The sequence below is a fragment of the Spea bombifrons genome, chromosome 1, assembly GCF_027358695.1.
Source record: "Spea bombifrons isolate aSpeBom1 chromosome 1, aSpeBom1.2.pri, whole genome shotgun sequence".
NCBI lineage: Eukaryota > Metazoa > Chordata > Amphibia > Anura > Pelobatidae > Spea > Spea bombifrons.
In genome coordinates this window covers 34,276,417-34,290,963 of record NC_071087.1, presented here as the reverse complement: position 1 = coordinate 34,290,963, position 14,547 = coordinate 34,276,417, and the positions used below count along the sequence as shown (strand labels likewise).

The 14,547-nt window shown below is 35.0% G+C and overlaps 1 protein-coding gene across 1 annotated transcript; it reads right to left on the bottom strand.

Moving 5' to 3' along the window:
* Positions 1 to 4,764: 4,764 nt before the first annotated feature.
* On the bottom strand, positions 4,765 to 11,150 carry FGA (fibrinogen alpha chain). Its single transcript, XM_053460273.1, has 6 exons — positions 11,047 to 11,150; positions 10,038 to 10,157; positions 7,810 to 7,993; positions 7,440 to 7,585; positions 6,172 to 7,234; positions 4,765 to 5,582 (listed from the first exon to the last, which is right to left on the bottom strand). The coding sequence occupies exons 1-6, from the start codon at positions 11,098 to 11,100 to the stop codon at positions 4,873 to 4,875; spliced, it is 2,277 nt and encodes a 758-aa protein (XP_053316248.1). The 5' UTR covers positions 11,101 to 11,150; the 3' UTR covers positions 4,765 to 4,872.
* Positions 11,151 to 14,547: the final 3,397 nt, after the last annotated feature.

The following is a 14,547-nucleotide window of genomic DNA, read 5'->3' as shown; positions in this document are numbered from 1 at the left end:
AGAGAAGCAGGAAGTCTTGGAACAGGCTAACACAATGGGGTTTGTGGAGCCGGCAGACAGCAGAGGGCTCTGTGGAGCCATCAAACAGCAATGGAGTTTGTGACGCTGGCAGATGGCAACAGGGTTTTTGGAGCCAGCGGACGGCAACCTGGTCTGTGGAACAGGCAGATTGCAATGCAGACTGGAACAGGCTCTTTGGTTTGGTGTACAACCTACCATACGCAAGGTCGTTTGTTCAAACCTCCATGGCTAATGATGGAGCATGGCTTCCTTGCTAAGTCACATACATATTTAACCAAATATATCAAAGGTTCACTGAAAATCTTTTTTATTATTAAGTTTATTTTTTAAATGTAGACATACATTACTGTTCCACTTTGTTGAATTTAACACTTGCTTAATGCTACATTAGATTAATCATTCTTACTACTGTTGAAAACTCAAACCCTTTCCCAGAAATATTTCTTTAATCCAAATTTTGTCTTTTTTGCCAAAAACACTTAATTATCATGTGACACCAAAAGAAGGCTCTAATAGGTTGTCATAGAAACTTCTTAGATCTTTATGTGCTGTTTTATGTGATTAAACCTAAAAAAATAAAAGAGCTGCCACATTGGATTTGCATTTGGTCTAAGCAGAAAGGTAACTTTAAGTTTTTGTAAAAATCTTGCAATTAAACATTTTAAAAAGAACGGGAAAAGAGAAGAAAAAATAGGTCATTTAATTTAAAATAATCAACTGGGAAAAATATAGGGAATTTTCAGTAATTGTAAGATTTGAAAAGATTGAAATCTGTTCCCTATAAAGTTATTAATGACCCTATTATTATTTTTTTGCTCTAACACCAAACCTAGCAATTAACTCCACAACTCACAAGTACCCTTTTAAAGTCATTTCCGAGGTGCACATACAGAGCAGCTTGGAAACAAAGAGGACCTTGCAGCAAAAGCAACAGTCGTCATATAAGTAAACACAATACAGAAATATTCATCCAAACATTTAGTCTCAGCATTCAAAAAATAAAAATAAATAAATACAGTGTGTGGAAAAGTACTGGTGTTTCAAGTTTAGCATAGGTTCAGACGTTATGATAATACATGGTATACTGTATGATTGCAATCTATGCTATGTGATTTGTTTCATTGTAAAGGTCATCTAACTTCAGTACATAGAGTTGTCTATTTTCAAACAGACCCAATTGCAGGTTTTCTACAAAATAATATGGTTCTATACAGTTAGTAACATTGTCTTGATATGTGTACAAATGAATACGGCTTAGATTTCTGGTTGGCGTCATCTGACTTGTTTTCATTTCATCCAAATGTTTCTTCCAGACTGAATAATTGTCCATGTTGACAGCGTACTGTTGGACTTTTTGACATGCGCCTGAACAGGAACGAAGCTTTATAGAAACATCCACCTATAACACATAGAGTATAGATTATGTTTCTGTATTAAACACTTGACCCAAAGTTGCAATTGAAAGGCATGACCAGCTATTGTGTGGGTAGGTCCTTCCTTCTTGTGGTTGTTCCATTTAAATTCTTGGTTTTTCCGGATTACATTTACACCTCCACTACAGACAGAAACATGCTTTATGTGGACTTTTTAAGTTTTTTGACAAGCCCTGTTATGGACACACACAGAATAAGTTGTCTATCTCAGTAGATCTCTTCTAACCTCACAGCCTTTATCATTCCACAACAAGCCTTTTTTGCTCTAGTCCATCAGCATTTGTACCAATTTCGTCATCGTCCAAATTATGTTTTTCATTTAACAAATACCTACTGGAATAGATTTAGTCTTTTGCATGGAATAATTTTGAGTTTGCAGACTTAATACTCCCTCTTTGGTTCTGAAAAAGCCAAAGAAGGAGCAAAAGAAGCTACAAGTAGCAACTATTGAATGAGCCAAAAGCAAGTTAGCAACTTGGGACCCACCTACAAGTAGTCACTTAAAGGAGGGTGAATATGCAAAATATGCTAACTATTGACATCCCTAGCCAATAGTTATCCTTATTTAGGGTTGGTCTTGTAGAAGATACTCAGCTGTAAGACATAGTATTATTATTTAGTATTATCATTATTATTATTGTTATTATTATTATTATCTTTTATTTATATAGCACAGCACTTACCCAGAACATGCATACATATATATATATAGGGAAATTTTACATTGGAAGAACTTTCAATAATTACATTAATTTTCTTTATGGTCAGTAACTACCATATTTGGTGTGTTCTCGTAAGTAAAATATCATTGCATTATGTTTGTTTACCTCCATTCTTTTCATTGTAGTAAGCTGTTCTCGTAGATCATTCAGTAGACTTTAAATTTTAACTGCGAGCTCTTTCACCCTCCATTTAAGAGCTGTTAGTCTGGTCTGCAGCTGTTTACTAGCAAGGGCAAAGTTTTTATACGTACCTATGTAACACAAAAGTCAAATGTATGTTGATTACATGTGTATACACACTAAAGAGAGCTATTGAACATATGTTTCAACTCAAACTACTACTGTGTGAATGCAAATAACCAAATCTGTAAGTAAGAATAAACTATGTATATTACACAATAGATTTTATAATCCGTTGAACTGCTTCTTGGAGGAAGATTATAAAAGCATTTTTGTGGACATCAGTTTTTTTAATTACATTTTAAATCCAGTAAACCCTCTTCTTCCCAAATCACATTTCAAATGATGGCAACAATAGTAGAATATCGATGAACTCATATTCCCAAAATTCCAAATGGCCAAATATATATATAACACCTAGAAAATTGAAAAATGTATTCATGGGAAGGCTGAAAACTAAAAATAATGTAAAAACTGCTTAAGCGTGTTTGTATATTAACACAAATAATATTTTTTTTGCTCAGTTGATATTTTTTTTTTATCTTTATTGTCCCGCTTTAGCATTTCTCTGTAAGTTAGATACCAAGCTATACTGCGTTTTCCCTTCTCGCAGGGGACATTCCACACCCTGAGCCTAAGAGGTCACTATTTGTTCCAGTATACTCTTTTAATTCAGTGTGTATCGCTGTGAATTATAAAACAAAATTGGAAACTGCAAAAGTAATTAAAACATTTCATGCCACTGCATCCAAACAAACCAATTAGTTCCACCAGCCATTCTGTATAAACCATTAACAAGTTGTGCATCAAAATATCAAGCAAATAGCTATTTAATTTAGGAAAAAGTGTGATTTTAAATCAATAACATGGTCGCATGTCAGATGTTAATTCAATATTTCTGTATTTGCTCATGTAAAATAATGATTTAGACCCATTTTGAAAATTATAAATAACAGAGTAGCAGTAAGAAAAGTATTTAGGTTATCCAGTTAATGTAGATTAATAGGATAATAGCCACTTCTTTGTGTTTAATGGGTATTTACTAAAACAATCTATTTTCTCACACTAGATGACAAAAAATGTACTTTTAATATTACCAATGTACGGGTAATTCTATGTAGGTGTTTGCCAATAGATGGTTAATATTGTGAAGTTACAGCAATTTTACATTTAAGGTGGACTTAATTAGAAGTTCAGAGTTACCAATCCCAAAATGCTTCAATATTATGTTGGCCATAGGTCCACAACATTTGGGTAGCTACCTTTTTTTAAAAAACAGTTTCAATTCCCTTCACATTTCTTTTGAAATATCACTACTTGCCTTGATCTTTATGCATGTTTCCCTCGATGGTATCATGCAGTTGTTTTATTCCGGAAAGGGATGTTAAATAGTTGGCGTTACTTGTCATAAAAGATTGTTTTGTTGTATCCATGCGATTCATGATCTCTTTCCCCAATTTGGTAATCAGTCCTTGCACCCTACACCCAGAAGGGCACCTGTCGACCTGCCAATAAGCAGAGCTAGTGTCACTTAGAATTCTATGACGTGCGTAAATTGTGCTTAGAAATAATAACGAACTAAAGAACAACATAGTGCTACAATTACCTGAAATGTTAAGGTTGTAAAGAATACTATGTCTAATGAACAGAAAGTGAATAACGTTTGATATATCTAGACATTTGATATGTTTAACTATCATTTTAATCAGGTTCCATGTTGATCTTATATGAAATAATGTAGATGTGGGTATAGTTATGGACCTTGATAAACCATGCAGAAACAGGGTTTCAGATTATGACTCACTAGGTGGACAGCAATTGCTATTGCTCATGGTTCATAAATTGATTGCGCAAATTATGGAAAGAAAATATAGTAGTGGAAGACAGCCCTACTCTATGACTTATTAGGTATACTTTTTTGAAGGACAAATTTGAGTGTAATTGTCAGGTAGATCTCCAGGTTCTTTTATTTTTTCTGCTCCTCAAAGAAACCAAGATAAATAAATTGTGGGGCAAGTGATTATACTTATTTCTTACTGTGTGTGTACTTCAAAGAGTAGTGGGTGGCCCGGAGGGTAAAATGTGTTGCTACTTAAAATAGACTAACATGTGAACTTGTATGTAAACTGGAATAGAATTCAACCATTCAAAAAGATTAAACATTAATTGTAATTATGTCCAGTTTTTTCAGTTTCTGGTAAATTCAGTGATGTCAGGAATGCATGCAAAGTGTGAAACATTATTTTTTTGAGTGGTATAGTTTATAAAATGTGGGCAAAATGGCCTGGAGCACCCACAATAATCAATGACCGGTTGATTATATGAGAAAAAGTAATGTCCTGAGACTCTACTAGTGTTATCTAAAATAAAAACACAACATACACAGTTACTATATTTGAATTGAGTCATTTAGTTTTCTTTTTTTCAGGTACAGTTAATATCATACATTAAGCCAGAAATAAAAAAAACACATAATACAACACTTTCAAAGGGAGTGCAGGGCTATCAAATATATCTTATTCTGTGGTTTCTACTGGCCGAATTTTCATCTTGACAATTTTAAGAGAGTAATCTGCTGCCTTGAAAGGTACCCACACAATTCCATTTTCTATCTCATATGGAACACTGTTCCTGGGATCATACTGACCTCCTGAATAGTAAATTCCATTAAGGTTCGCAGCTTGGCAGTTGTTATACCACCAGCCTCCACCATACATCTCTGCACAGTTCTCTTCCCACTTATCACTGTCCCTATCATAAGTACTAAACTTCATGTTAACATGAGAAGTGTATTCCCCATCATCCTTGGAACCTTCTATCAAAGCATCCCCCGCATTGCCACCATACTCAGACACTTTAAGAACATAACCCTCTGACTCAGGTCCTAGTTTAAAATTATATTCAGCATAAACCTTCTCTCCAGACCAGTCTTCTAATTCAATTCTGAGAATTGAGTCCTTTTGGGTCAGTAAATGGATGTACTCATTGCCCAAATAGAGTTCTCCATTTCCATTGCTATCCATACTGCCAAATCCATACTTGTAGTCTTTCCAGGTCTTGTTAAAATTCACAGATCCATCTTCCCTCTGTTGAATCAAAAGCCATCCTCCCAATTGTGTGTCTTGGTCGCAATAGACAGAAAGCACCTTATTGGATCCTTGTGGCCTGATATTGAAAATGCCACTTTTGCCACCAGAACTGTGTTTTTGGCGGATATCATCACAGTCTAAAAAGAAATGCATTTTTATCTGGTTTACTGTTACAAAAACGCTGGGGCTGTTAAAATGCTGAAATATTATGCCTACTCTTCGATCTTTTTCTGGGGAATGCGAGAGGAGCAGAGAAAAGTTCTTACAAAGTAAATAAAACTTGCGTTGGCCAAAATAATTCTATGCATGTTTAACCTGTTAATTTGTAATTTGCTCTTTAGGTCCAATAAAGAAGGTAAATCAGAATAGCGTAGCTTTGGCATATCTTCCAATCACTAAGGTGATACTACATTTACCATCAGGTGCTAGTTCACATATATAGCCAAATAAATCTAAAAAGGCACCAATCTCATGATTTTTTATCATTTACTTATAATATCCTTTTTGTGCCATCATGCCTTATTCCTTTATTATACACCTTATATTGTTTTCATCATTATTATGTTTTCTGCTTCATTGGTGAACCTCTTATTAACAAGTTTTTGCTTCACTTAAACTCCTTTGAAAGCATCTTGTTTGAATAATTCTGTAGGAGGGATTAAGCTGAATTATGTGTTTTTTTCGACTTAATGGTGGGTTGTGACCTCATCTATCACTTTGATTTACCTGTACCAGTATAATCAGCAACCAATTTCACTTCTTTTTTCACACTGCGAGCATTTAAATTAGGCATGTCTTCTTCGCTGTTTTCATGATCAATAGGCCCAAGGTCGTCAAACACTGGAGCGCTCTTCAAGCGTTTTGTATCCCACTCAGAACCACCTTTACTGGTTCCACTGCTGGAGATCACCGTCTTGCTGAATGAGGATGAGCCTCCATTAGTGCCGTACTGTGTTTGTGTTTTCTTTGATGTAAAGCTTGGGGTGCCAAGGTCTGCATGGCTAAACTCATCAAATTCTTCCTCTCCCAAATCTTTAAAGGCATCAGGAGTTAGTATTGAGTGACTTGTTTTAGAAGTTGAACCAGAACTTACACTACTACTGGTGTGGCTAGTTTGAGTTTTGCCACCAACTCCGCTGCTAAGAAATTCTTCAAAGCTTGGCAACTTACTGATATCTTTTAAACCTTCACTTCCAGTGATTCGTATATTGTAGGTGCCATCAGGTCCAAATGTGCCCTTTCCTTGCTCCTTAAGATGTGCTAATCTTTCACACTCTGGCCCACCAGTTACTGATTCCACTACTTCTTCCTTAGGTCCATCGGGTCCATGAATAATTTTCTTTGTGACTGTTTTAGAGCATGAAACAACTCTAGAACTAGTAGTGACTGACCCTGATACTTCTTTACCTGACTGCCCATTTTTGTCAACCCCCTGACTTACAACCTCTTTCCCGCCACCAGATGTATAGATGACAGGTGAAGTATGGCCCGTTACCTCTTTCTGTTTCCCTTCTAATACAAATGAGTATTGATTAAGGTTAGGGAATATTGACAGCTGTGTTTCAAGGTCTTTCTGTTGAGCTAGTGCTTTGTAACGTGGATCAACCGTGGAATCTTTAATTGGCCTCATTTTTAGAACCCTCAATGCATTGGTCTCGGGTTTCAAGTTAGTGGACTCAGCTTGCAAAAGTTGCTTTTGGATGTTATCAAAACTGTCACTGTCAAATTTGTAGTCAACAGCCTTTGCACAAGATCCCTTGCAGGCCCGAAGTTTGATATCAATATCCACCTGATCAAAAAAAGATGAAAAAAGTATGTTATTTATTTAAAACAGTTGAATATCCACTGATTTAACCCCTTAAGGACAATGGGCGGTCCCTAAACCCATTGAAAACAATGCATTTTGAGCCCGTACATGTGCGGGCTTTGTCATTAAGGGGTTAAAAGACATTATGATGAAGTGACAATGTTAAGAAAACAAATAAACATCTTACCTCAAGCCGTTTTATTTCCACAACCTGATCTCTGATGCTTGTCTGCAGTAATTTGATCCTTTGAAGTTGGTTAGAAACTTTCATCTTTAAAATTTCAATTTTATTTCGTAAGTCTTCAGACACTTGGCTATATTTACCGTCGCTCTCTAAAAATTGAAACCAATGCACAAATTAGTCTTTTGTTTAAATCTGTGTAATAGCATTTACATATGGAAATATATTGTTGAATTACACACCAGCTACTGAATATGTCTCAACTATTTTTTTTAATATCTTTTTTAAAAATATAATTAAAAATGCATGCAAGCAAATGTATAATAATAATAATAATTTTAAATATAAAAAAGACATTTGTTTTGGTTCTACTTACGTTGTGCCTGGACCAAGTTATCCTTTATGAACTCATATGTTTCCTTGGTTCTCACATCTATGCTCTTGTAATTGACTTCACCATCTTTTAATTTCTGTCTGATAGCATCAAGTCTCTTGCCAAAATCTTTATCTGATTGGGAAGCCAAAGCTTGAATTCTGCATCCAGATGGACATTTGGGGCCCTGTAGATTATTTCTGATAAGTTAACTCTCTTTTTTAATGTGTGAAATGAAAACATTTAAATAGATTATATAACACCCCTAATAAGTTGCTACATATGATTAATACAAACAGAATTTTTTGTCCCAACAGAACACATTATGCATTTGTTGCCCTTCTCTGTCAAAAGGTAATGGGTTTTATTGTATAGTATAATACCCCCTGCTTTCATTCTTTTCTATGTGGGACAGGGAGCAGACCACCAGTAAATACCATACCCCCAAAAAAGTTGTTGAAAGGTTCGGTGCATAAAGGTCTGCATTTTTTTTACTACTCTTGTTGAGATCTTATATTAAATTTAAATTCATCTTCTGCACTACTGATGATTTTTTAATGTCCATAATTAAAACTGTATTTCATACGGTTATAAACCATGTTTATAAATGCAGGGACTTCTAAAATGCATGAAACTGTGCTTTTGTGTGGGGATTATTATATTCCATATCAAAGGTTTAAGTGTGCTCTTCGTCTGTATATCTTTAAAATTAATGTATCCAGCCTTTAGCAGTTCTAACAAAGATTTCAGTTTGCGCTACATTGCAAGAATAAGCAGCTGCAATCAATTTTCAGTAAAGTCCCCCCATTTATTCTAATGTATTTCAGGGCAGGTTTGCAGAGCAGGCCTGACCGGAAGCAATTTGTTTTTATTTTTGTTTTAGATCTACAGATGGCACCTGTCCACATCTGACATGTTGGAGTCGGTACTACAGAGGGAATGCCCTTATGGGATTAGATGTTTGGGGCCCAATAACATCAGTAAGGCTGCTTCCCACATAGTGAAGAAACAAATAATTATTTGTAAACAAAAGAAAACAGTTATCAAACTTAAAAAAAGAGATATTATGGTGACATTATACCACATCACCCAAGATGACCCCTTAGACCAATGGGGGCCCTAAAATTGCTTATTTGGTAGTGTCAGCTTTGGGGGTTTTAGGGGCTTCTCTTGCTCATTTTTTTTTACCATGTTCTCACAAACTATACCAGAATCAGTTCAGTTTAGTCTTGAATACTGGGATACTTGGCAGGGCTGTATCCTCTATTACAATGTTGTAAACCATTGACTCAATTTTGAGTAACATTGGCATCCATCTTGCTTCTCTAGCAGAGTATATTATAGGAATACATAGAAGTACAGAGAGAGGAGAGCAAATGACATCAGGGTGAACTAATCCAATACTTTATATGGGGATCCTTTTAACTAAATTAGTTAAATAAACATACTACTATAAAGTATTGTCTTCTCTCTTTTTTCCATATGTCTTTTACACATAGTAACTGATTTGCTATTTTAAACATTAGGTAATGTATGGCTGATCTCTGTACACCTAGTTTCTAACTGTTGTGATGAAAATCAGTCTTTTAATTATTATATCAATTTACCCACAACTTCATCACAAATGTCTAATCAACAAAGCAAAATGTATTTAATATTGTTGTTATATGCAAATTAGGGAATTCCAACTAGATACACCAGAGAATGGTATTTTAATAGTGCTTACTTCCATTATTTTTTGAGTAAATACTTAACATAGTAACACAGTAATTTAGGTTGAAAAAAGACCACCAAGTTCAACCCTTCTACCTATTTGTCTTGATTTTGATCCAAAAGAAGGCAAATAAAAAAAAACTTATTATTTTTTAAATTTTGCCACTTAGGGGGAAAAATTAGGCAATCAGATGTCTCCTTGGATCAAGAAGCTCTAACATTTTACTGTTATATACTATCATTTATAGCCCTTTATGTTCTGCTATTCTAAACAAAATATCCAGACACTTTTTGAATGCTTCCATTGTATTTGATAGCATCACCTCTCTTGGCAGTGAATTACATAGTCTTAAGTAAATTGCCACATTTAAGATTACCATGCTTAATTTACACTTAATTCACAATCGGTCTCGCCCTTACTATACATATGGATTCAGCACTAGCTTGTTTTTCCTCTGCATTGGTTGTTCTTGTTCAAAATAATTATTATTTGTCATATCAAGCTAGGGGTTTCTTACCCAGTCTTCATCTGCACAGATAGGCCAGTTCTTATCCTGCTTGCAGTCACTTGAGGTTTTAGGTTCAATTATTCTAGGACCACGAATGCTTCCTCCTTCAGACTCAAAAGTATCTTCTGACTTTTAGTATAACAGAAGAAAAAAAAAACAAATAAAAATATGGATGATACACAAAGATAAAAATATGCCAATATATGGTTTATATATAGATAACCAGAGTTATCACTGAGAAGAAACAATAGAAATCATTCTGTTTAAATAGGACAAAAACCCATGGGTAAATTCAACGGGTTATAAGAATATTAACTTGGAACACATATATCTGTTGATAAACTGATGAGAAGTTAGTTTACTTGAAAACCCCAATATGAACCCTTGAATAAATACACTATTATTATTATCAACATCATCATCATTTTTGGTAGAGACAATTATACCTCATTATAACACAATAGATTGCGGTTATTTATGGTACGCAATTGGTTAAACCATAATTCCAGAAAATATTTTTCTTAATTGATTGCACTGGTTCTATAGAAACATTATGGCAACTTCATGCTCCCAGACAAAACATGAAACCCCAGAAGACATTTTAGTATAATTTTAACTCAAAAATGTTTCATCCCCTTACATTCTGAACTGAATACAAAATATCTGTAACAGCAACTAAGTAGTATCTTGTGCCAACAAGCAACTTCCCTAACAAATACAAGTATTTGTTATTAGTTATGACCTTGCATGGAATTCATTAGGAATAACTTTTTTGAATCTGTGCATTCTAGTTTGAGGACCAATATGGGCCACCATACAGTTTCCTGTGGTATCGACAAATATAATGAAATGTGGTTCATTGATAAAACAGATATACATTTTGCTAAAACCCTTTGGCACCAGTAAACTATTGGCATATTAAAAAAAAAGTACAAAAAAATGAAGTGTTATTCTACAGGCCAAAATATATGAAATATATTAGGAAACACATGTAAAATAAGAGAAAATCATATCATACCCATGCAGTTCTTGCAAGGCAAAGTAACACCGTAATTAGTGTTACTTTCAGCATTTTTCTGGCTTGAGCTGAGTGAAGTCTTGTCTACTGTGAAGGTATTAGTATGTTCTTCACTTTTAAGCCCATCAAATAGCCTGCTATCAATCATTAATTTGGCCTTTGTTTCGCAAACAGAACGTAGGTTGATGGGTCAGTGTCCAGGTCATTCTTGCTCTAGGACTAAACAAATTTATTTTAGATTGTTTAAGAAGACCTAGTGTCCCCTCTTTATTTTTATCAAAAGATAGGAAAGAATCCCTTACCGGAATTATAGAAAAAAAGGCAATATAAATAATCAACTATTGCACAAAACGCAATTCTTATGCATTATTAACGTGGGCAGTTTGGATTCCCGAATGTATGTAAGGATAATGCTCTTGTGAAATATTTATCTGAAAGAAAAAAATATGCAAGAGATCACTTGGTTTCTTTGCAAAATTAGTAATGCCATAATCAGTATGTCTCAATAGGACTGTTACATGAGTTACCTGGTTATACATGGCTCACTTTATTTAGTGTCTTTAGAGACTTTTTAATGAATTATTAATTATTAATTTACCTTATGTATAGGACACCATCTTGTCTTTTTTACAGAAAGGTTTGTGACTTTTAAAATATTTACAGAGATCTTTACATAAGTTATGGTGGGTAAAGGTGATGGGAAACCCTTCCACTTAAATTGAAAGATCTACTTAAAGCTTTACGCAGAATCCGGAAAACATACGGATTATCCTCGACCCTATCTGAATCTTCCCCAATCGAAACTCTTTGTATATACTTAGAAGATCTGAATATCCATGAATGGACTCGATGTGGAATCTCCAATATTGGCGACATCATGGAGGACCACAGAGTGATACCATTCTTGGATATGCAATTTAGATATAATATCTCAAATAGAGAATTATTTTCATATTTGCGCATAAAAAAATTTTTGTTAAAAAATGTATTAAGAAAACGAGATAAATGGGATGACTTTTTTTTGAAACCACCTCAAACAAATATGATATCCAAAATATTAAAATTATTAGTAAATTCGTCTTCATCTTGCGATAAAGTTAAAACAATTCTATTGTGGGAAAGAGATCTACAGAAAGAGTTTCCAATACAAAACTGGTACAAAGCTTGGCAACATACTAGGAAAGCAGTTCACTGCTTAAATCTTCACGAGCAGTATTATAAGTTGCTGCATCGTTGGTATATGGTTCCATCCAGACTCAATAAAATATCTAATAATACGACTGATCTATGTTGGCGATGTTATAGAACAACTGGAAATCACTTTCACATATGGTGGGAATGCGATTATCTGCAACCAATTAAGGAAAAAGTAATTTCTTTATTTTGTTCAGCTATTGGGATTAATATTATTCTTACTCCACAGATTTTCTTGTTTCATTTAGATATACCTCAAATCTCGAAATATAATAAAATATTACTAGTTAATATACTATTGGCATGTAAAATCTGTATCGCTCGCTTTTGGAAACAACAAGAAATCCCTCCATGGAAAGAAATTTCCAACCAAATAAAAGTTCAATCAATATCAGAAAAATATTTTTTCCGGAATAATTTAGATTTTTATACTAAAATCTGGGCTGGATGGAACCAAATGAATTACTCTATTTCTTAGAGGGGAATACTCCTTATGTTTAACCCTACTATAATAATAAGCTTTCGAAGCTAGATACTCCAGGAGCTCCAGGGTCTCATATGGATAGCTACATAGGGCATTGTGTAAATTTTGTATGTCGAAGGTAAACGATGCGAATCTGTTAAATTATTACTTGAAGATATGTTTCTTCAAATAACCTTATCAAGTATATTACAGGTTCTAAGGTGTATAAAGACTGTGTATTAATTACCTTCGTGTCTATGTATGTCGTAGAGAGAATATGATTGCTTGTTTGTCTAAGTTTAATTTTTTCTTTTTGTTCTGTTTTATAAAAGAAGGAAAATTTAATAAAGAATAATTAAAAAAAAAAAAAAAAAATTAAGGGGTAGTAGAAGTATTATTAAACACTCATCCACAGACACCAGACAAGCCAGAAGGCTTGTTTTTCCCTCAGAAATCTCATGGTGCTTCCACAACCACAAGGGATTCTGGGTAGGCACATGCAGATAAGGTTAACAATTATCACCTTTGCCTCTATATCCACTTTATACATGGATCCCTTGAAAGTAATCGCCCGCTGTACAAGACAGCCTTTAGACAAAACTCGGGAAGAGGTACAATAGCCTTATTTGCATGCGCCTACCATGGTATTTCTTAGCTACCCCAAGTCTCAACTATTAAGCCAGTATCCCAACCTCATGCTGACGAGTCCCATGAAGGATGAAACAGCTGTCCATGAGTGGTGATCTGGCTATTGTACCTCTTCCCGAGTTTTGGCTAAAGGCTGTCTTGTACAGCGGGCAATTACTTTCAAGGGATCCATGTATAAAGTGGATATAGAGGCAAAAGGGGATCATTGTTGACCTTGTTTGCATGTGCCTACCCAGAATCCCTTGTGGTTGTGGAAGCACCATGAGATTTCTGAGGGAAAAACAAGCCGTCTGGTGTCTGTGGATGAGTGTTTAATAATACTTCTACTACCCCAGAGATCTTTACATATTTATTGTAGTTTGGTGCATATGACCTTTGCAGTCAGCATAGCTTTTATGACACTGTAGTCTAGTGACAAAGAATACAAAAGCTTGTAGAGTGCTAAAAAAACAAATAACAAATTGTAGCCCAGTAAATTAATTTATTAAAACTACACATAGCTTCTATTCAATGTTTTTTGGTGACATATTTAATTGAAAAGTAAATCAGTTTTATTTGGAAAATAGCCCTTTTCCTCACCCTAAAAACTGATTATATTTTTATAAGGTGGCCAAAGGAGGACATGGCGGCTGTTGGTGTGTTAAGACCTGGAAGCTCCTCACAGTGTACACCAAGATACTGTACACCAGCTGAAAGGAGGGCAGGGTCTGTTAAGTCTCAAAGCCATCGTCCTGGATGAAACCCAGAGCATCTGAGAGTACATCAGTAAGATGGCACTCAAAGATGAGCTGCTGAGAGAATGTCTGAACCAGAAACAGACATGGAAGGAAGATCAAGTAGAGAAAGAACCATGGTAAGCCAAGATCCTGCATGGGATGTACCATCAACAAATAGCTGAGGTGGCTGACACTGGAAAATCTTGTACAGGGTTGTACTCAAAGACAGCACTGAGGTACTGATAATGCCAACACAAGAGCCGGCACTAAGCACCAGATCCATAGAGACAGGTACCTACTCCACCAGACAGGACCCAAGGTGCAGGCTATGTAGATAGGCTTCTAAGACAGTCCAACATAGTGGGGCTGGGTATAAAATGCTCGTAGGAAACCAAGTAGCTGGCATTGTATACAGGAACATCTGCATGGAATATGGGTTAGACCATCCCAAGTCCAAGTGGGAGATTTCACATAAAAGAG

Excerpts from the sequence above, each read along its gene's own strand:
- FGA (XM_053460273.1), bottom strand. The coding sequence starts at position 11,100 with ATGCTGAAAGTAACACTAATTACGGTGTTACTTTGCCTTGCAAGAACT. Across the intron at positions 10,158-11,046 it reads GCCTTGCAAGAACTGCATGG|TCAGAAGATACTTTTGAGTC; the intron begins GTATGATATGAT and ends TTATACTAAAAG. Across the intron at positions 7,586-7,809 it reads TAACTTGGTCCAGGCACAAC|AGAGCGACGGTAAATATAGC; the intron begins GTAAGTAGAACC and ends TTCAATTTTTAG.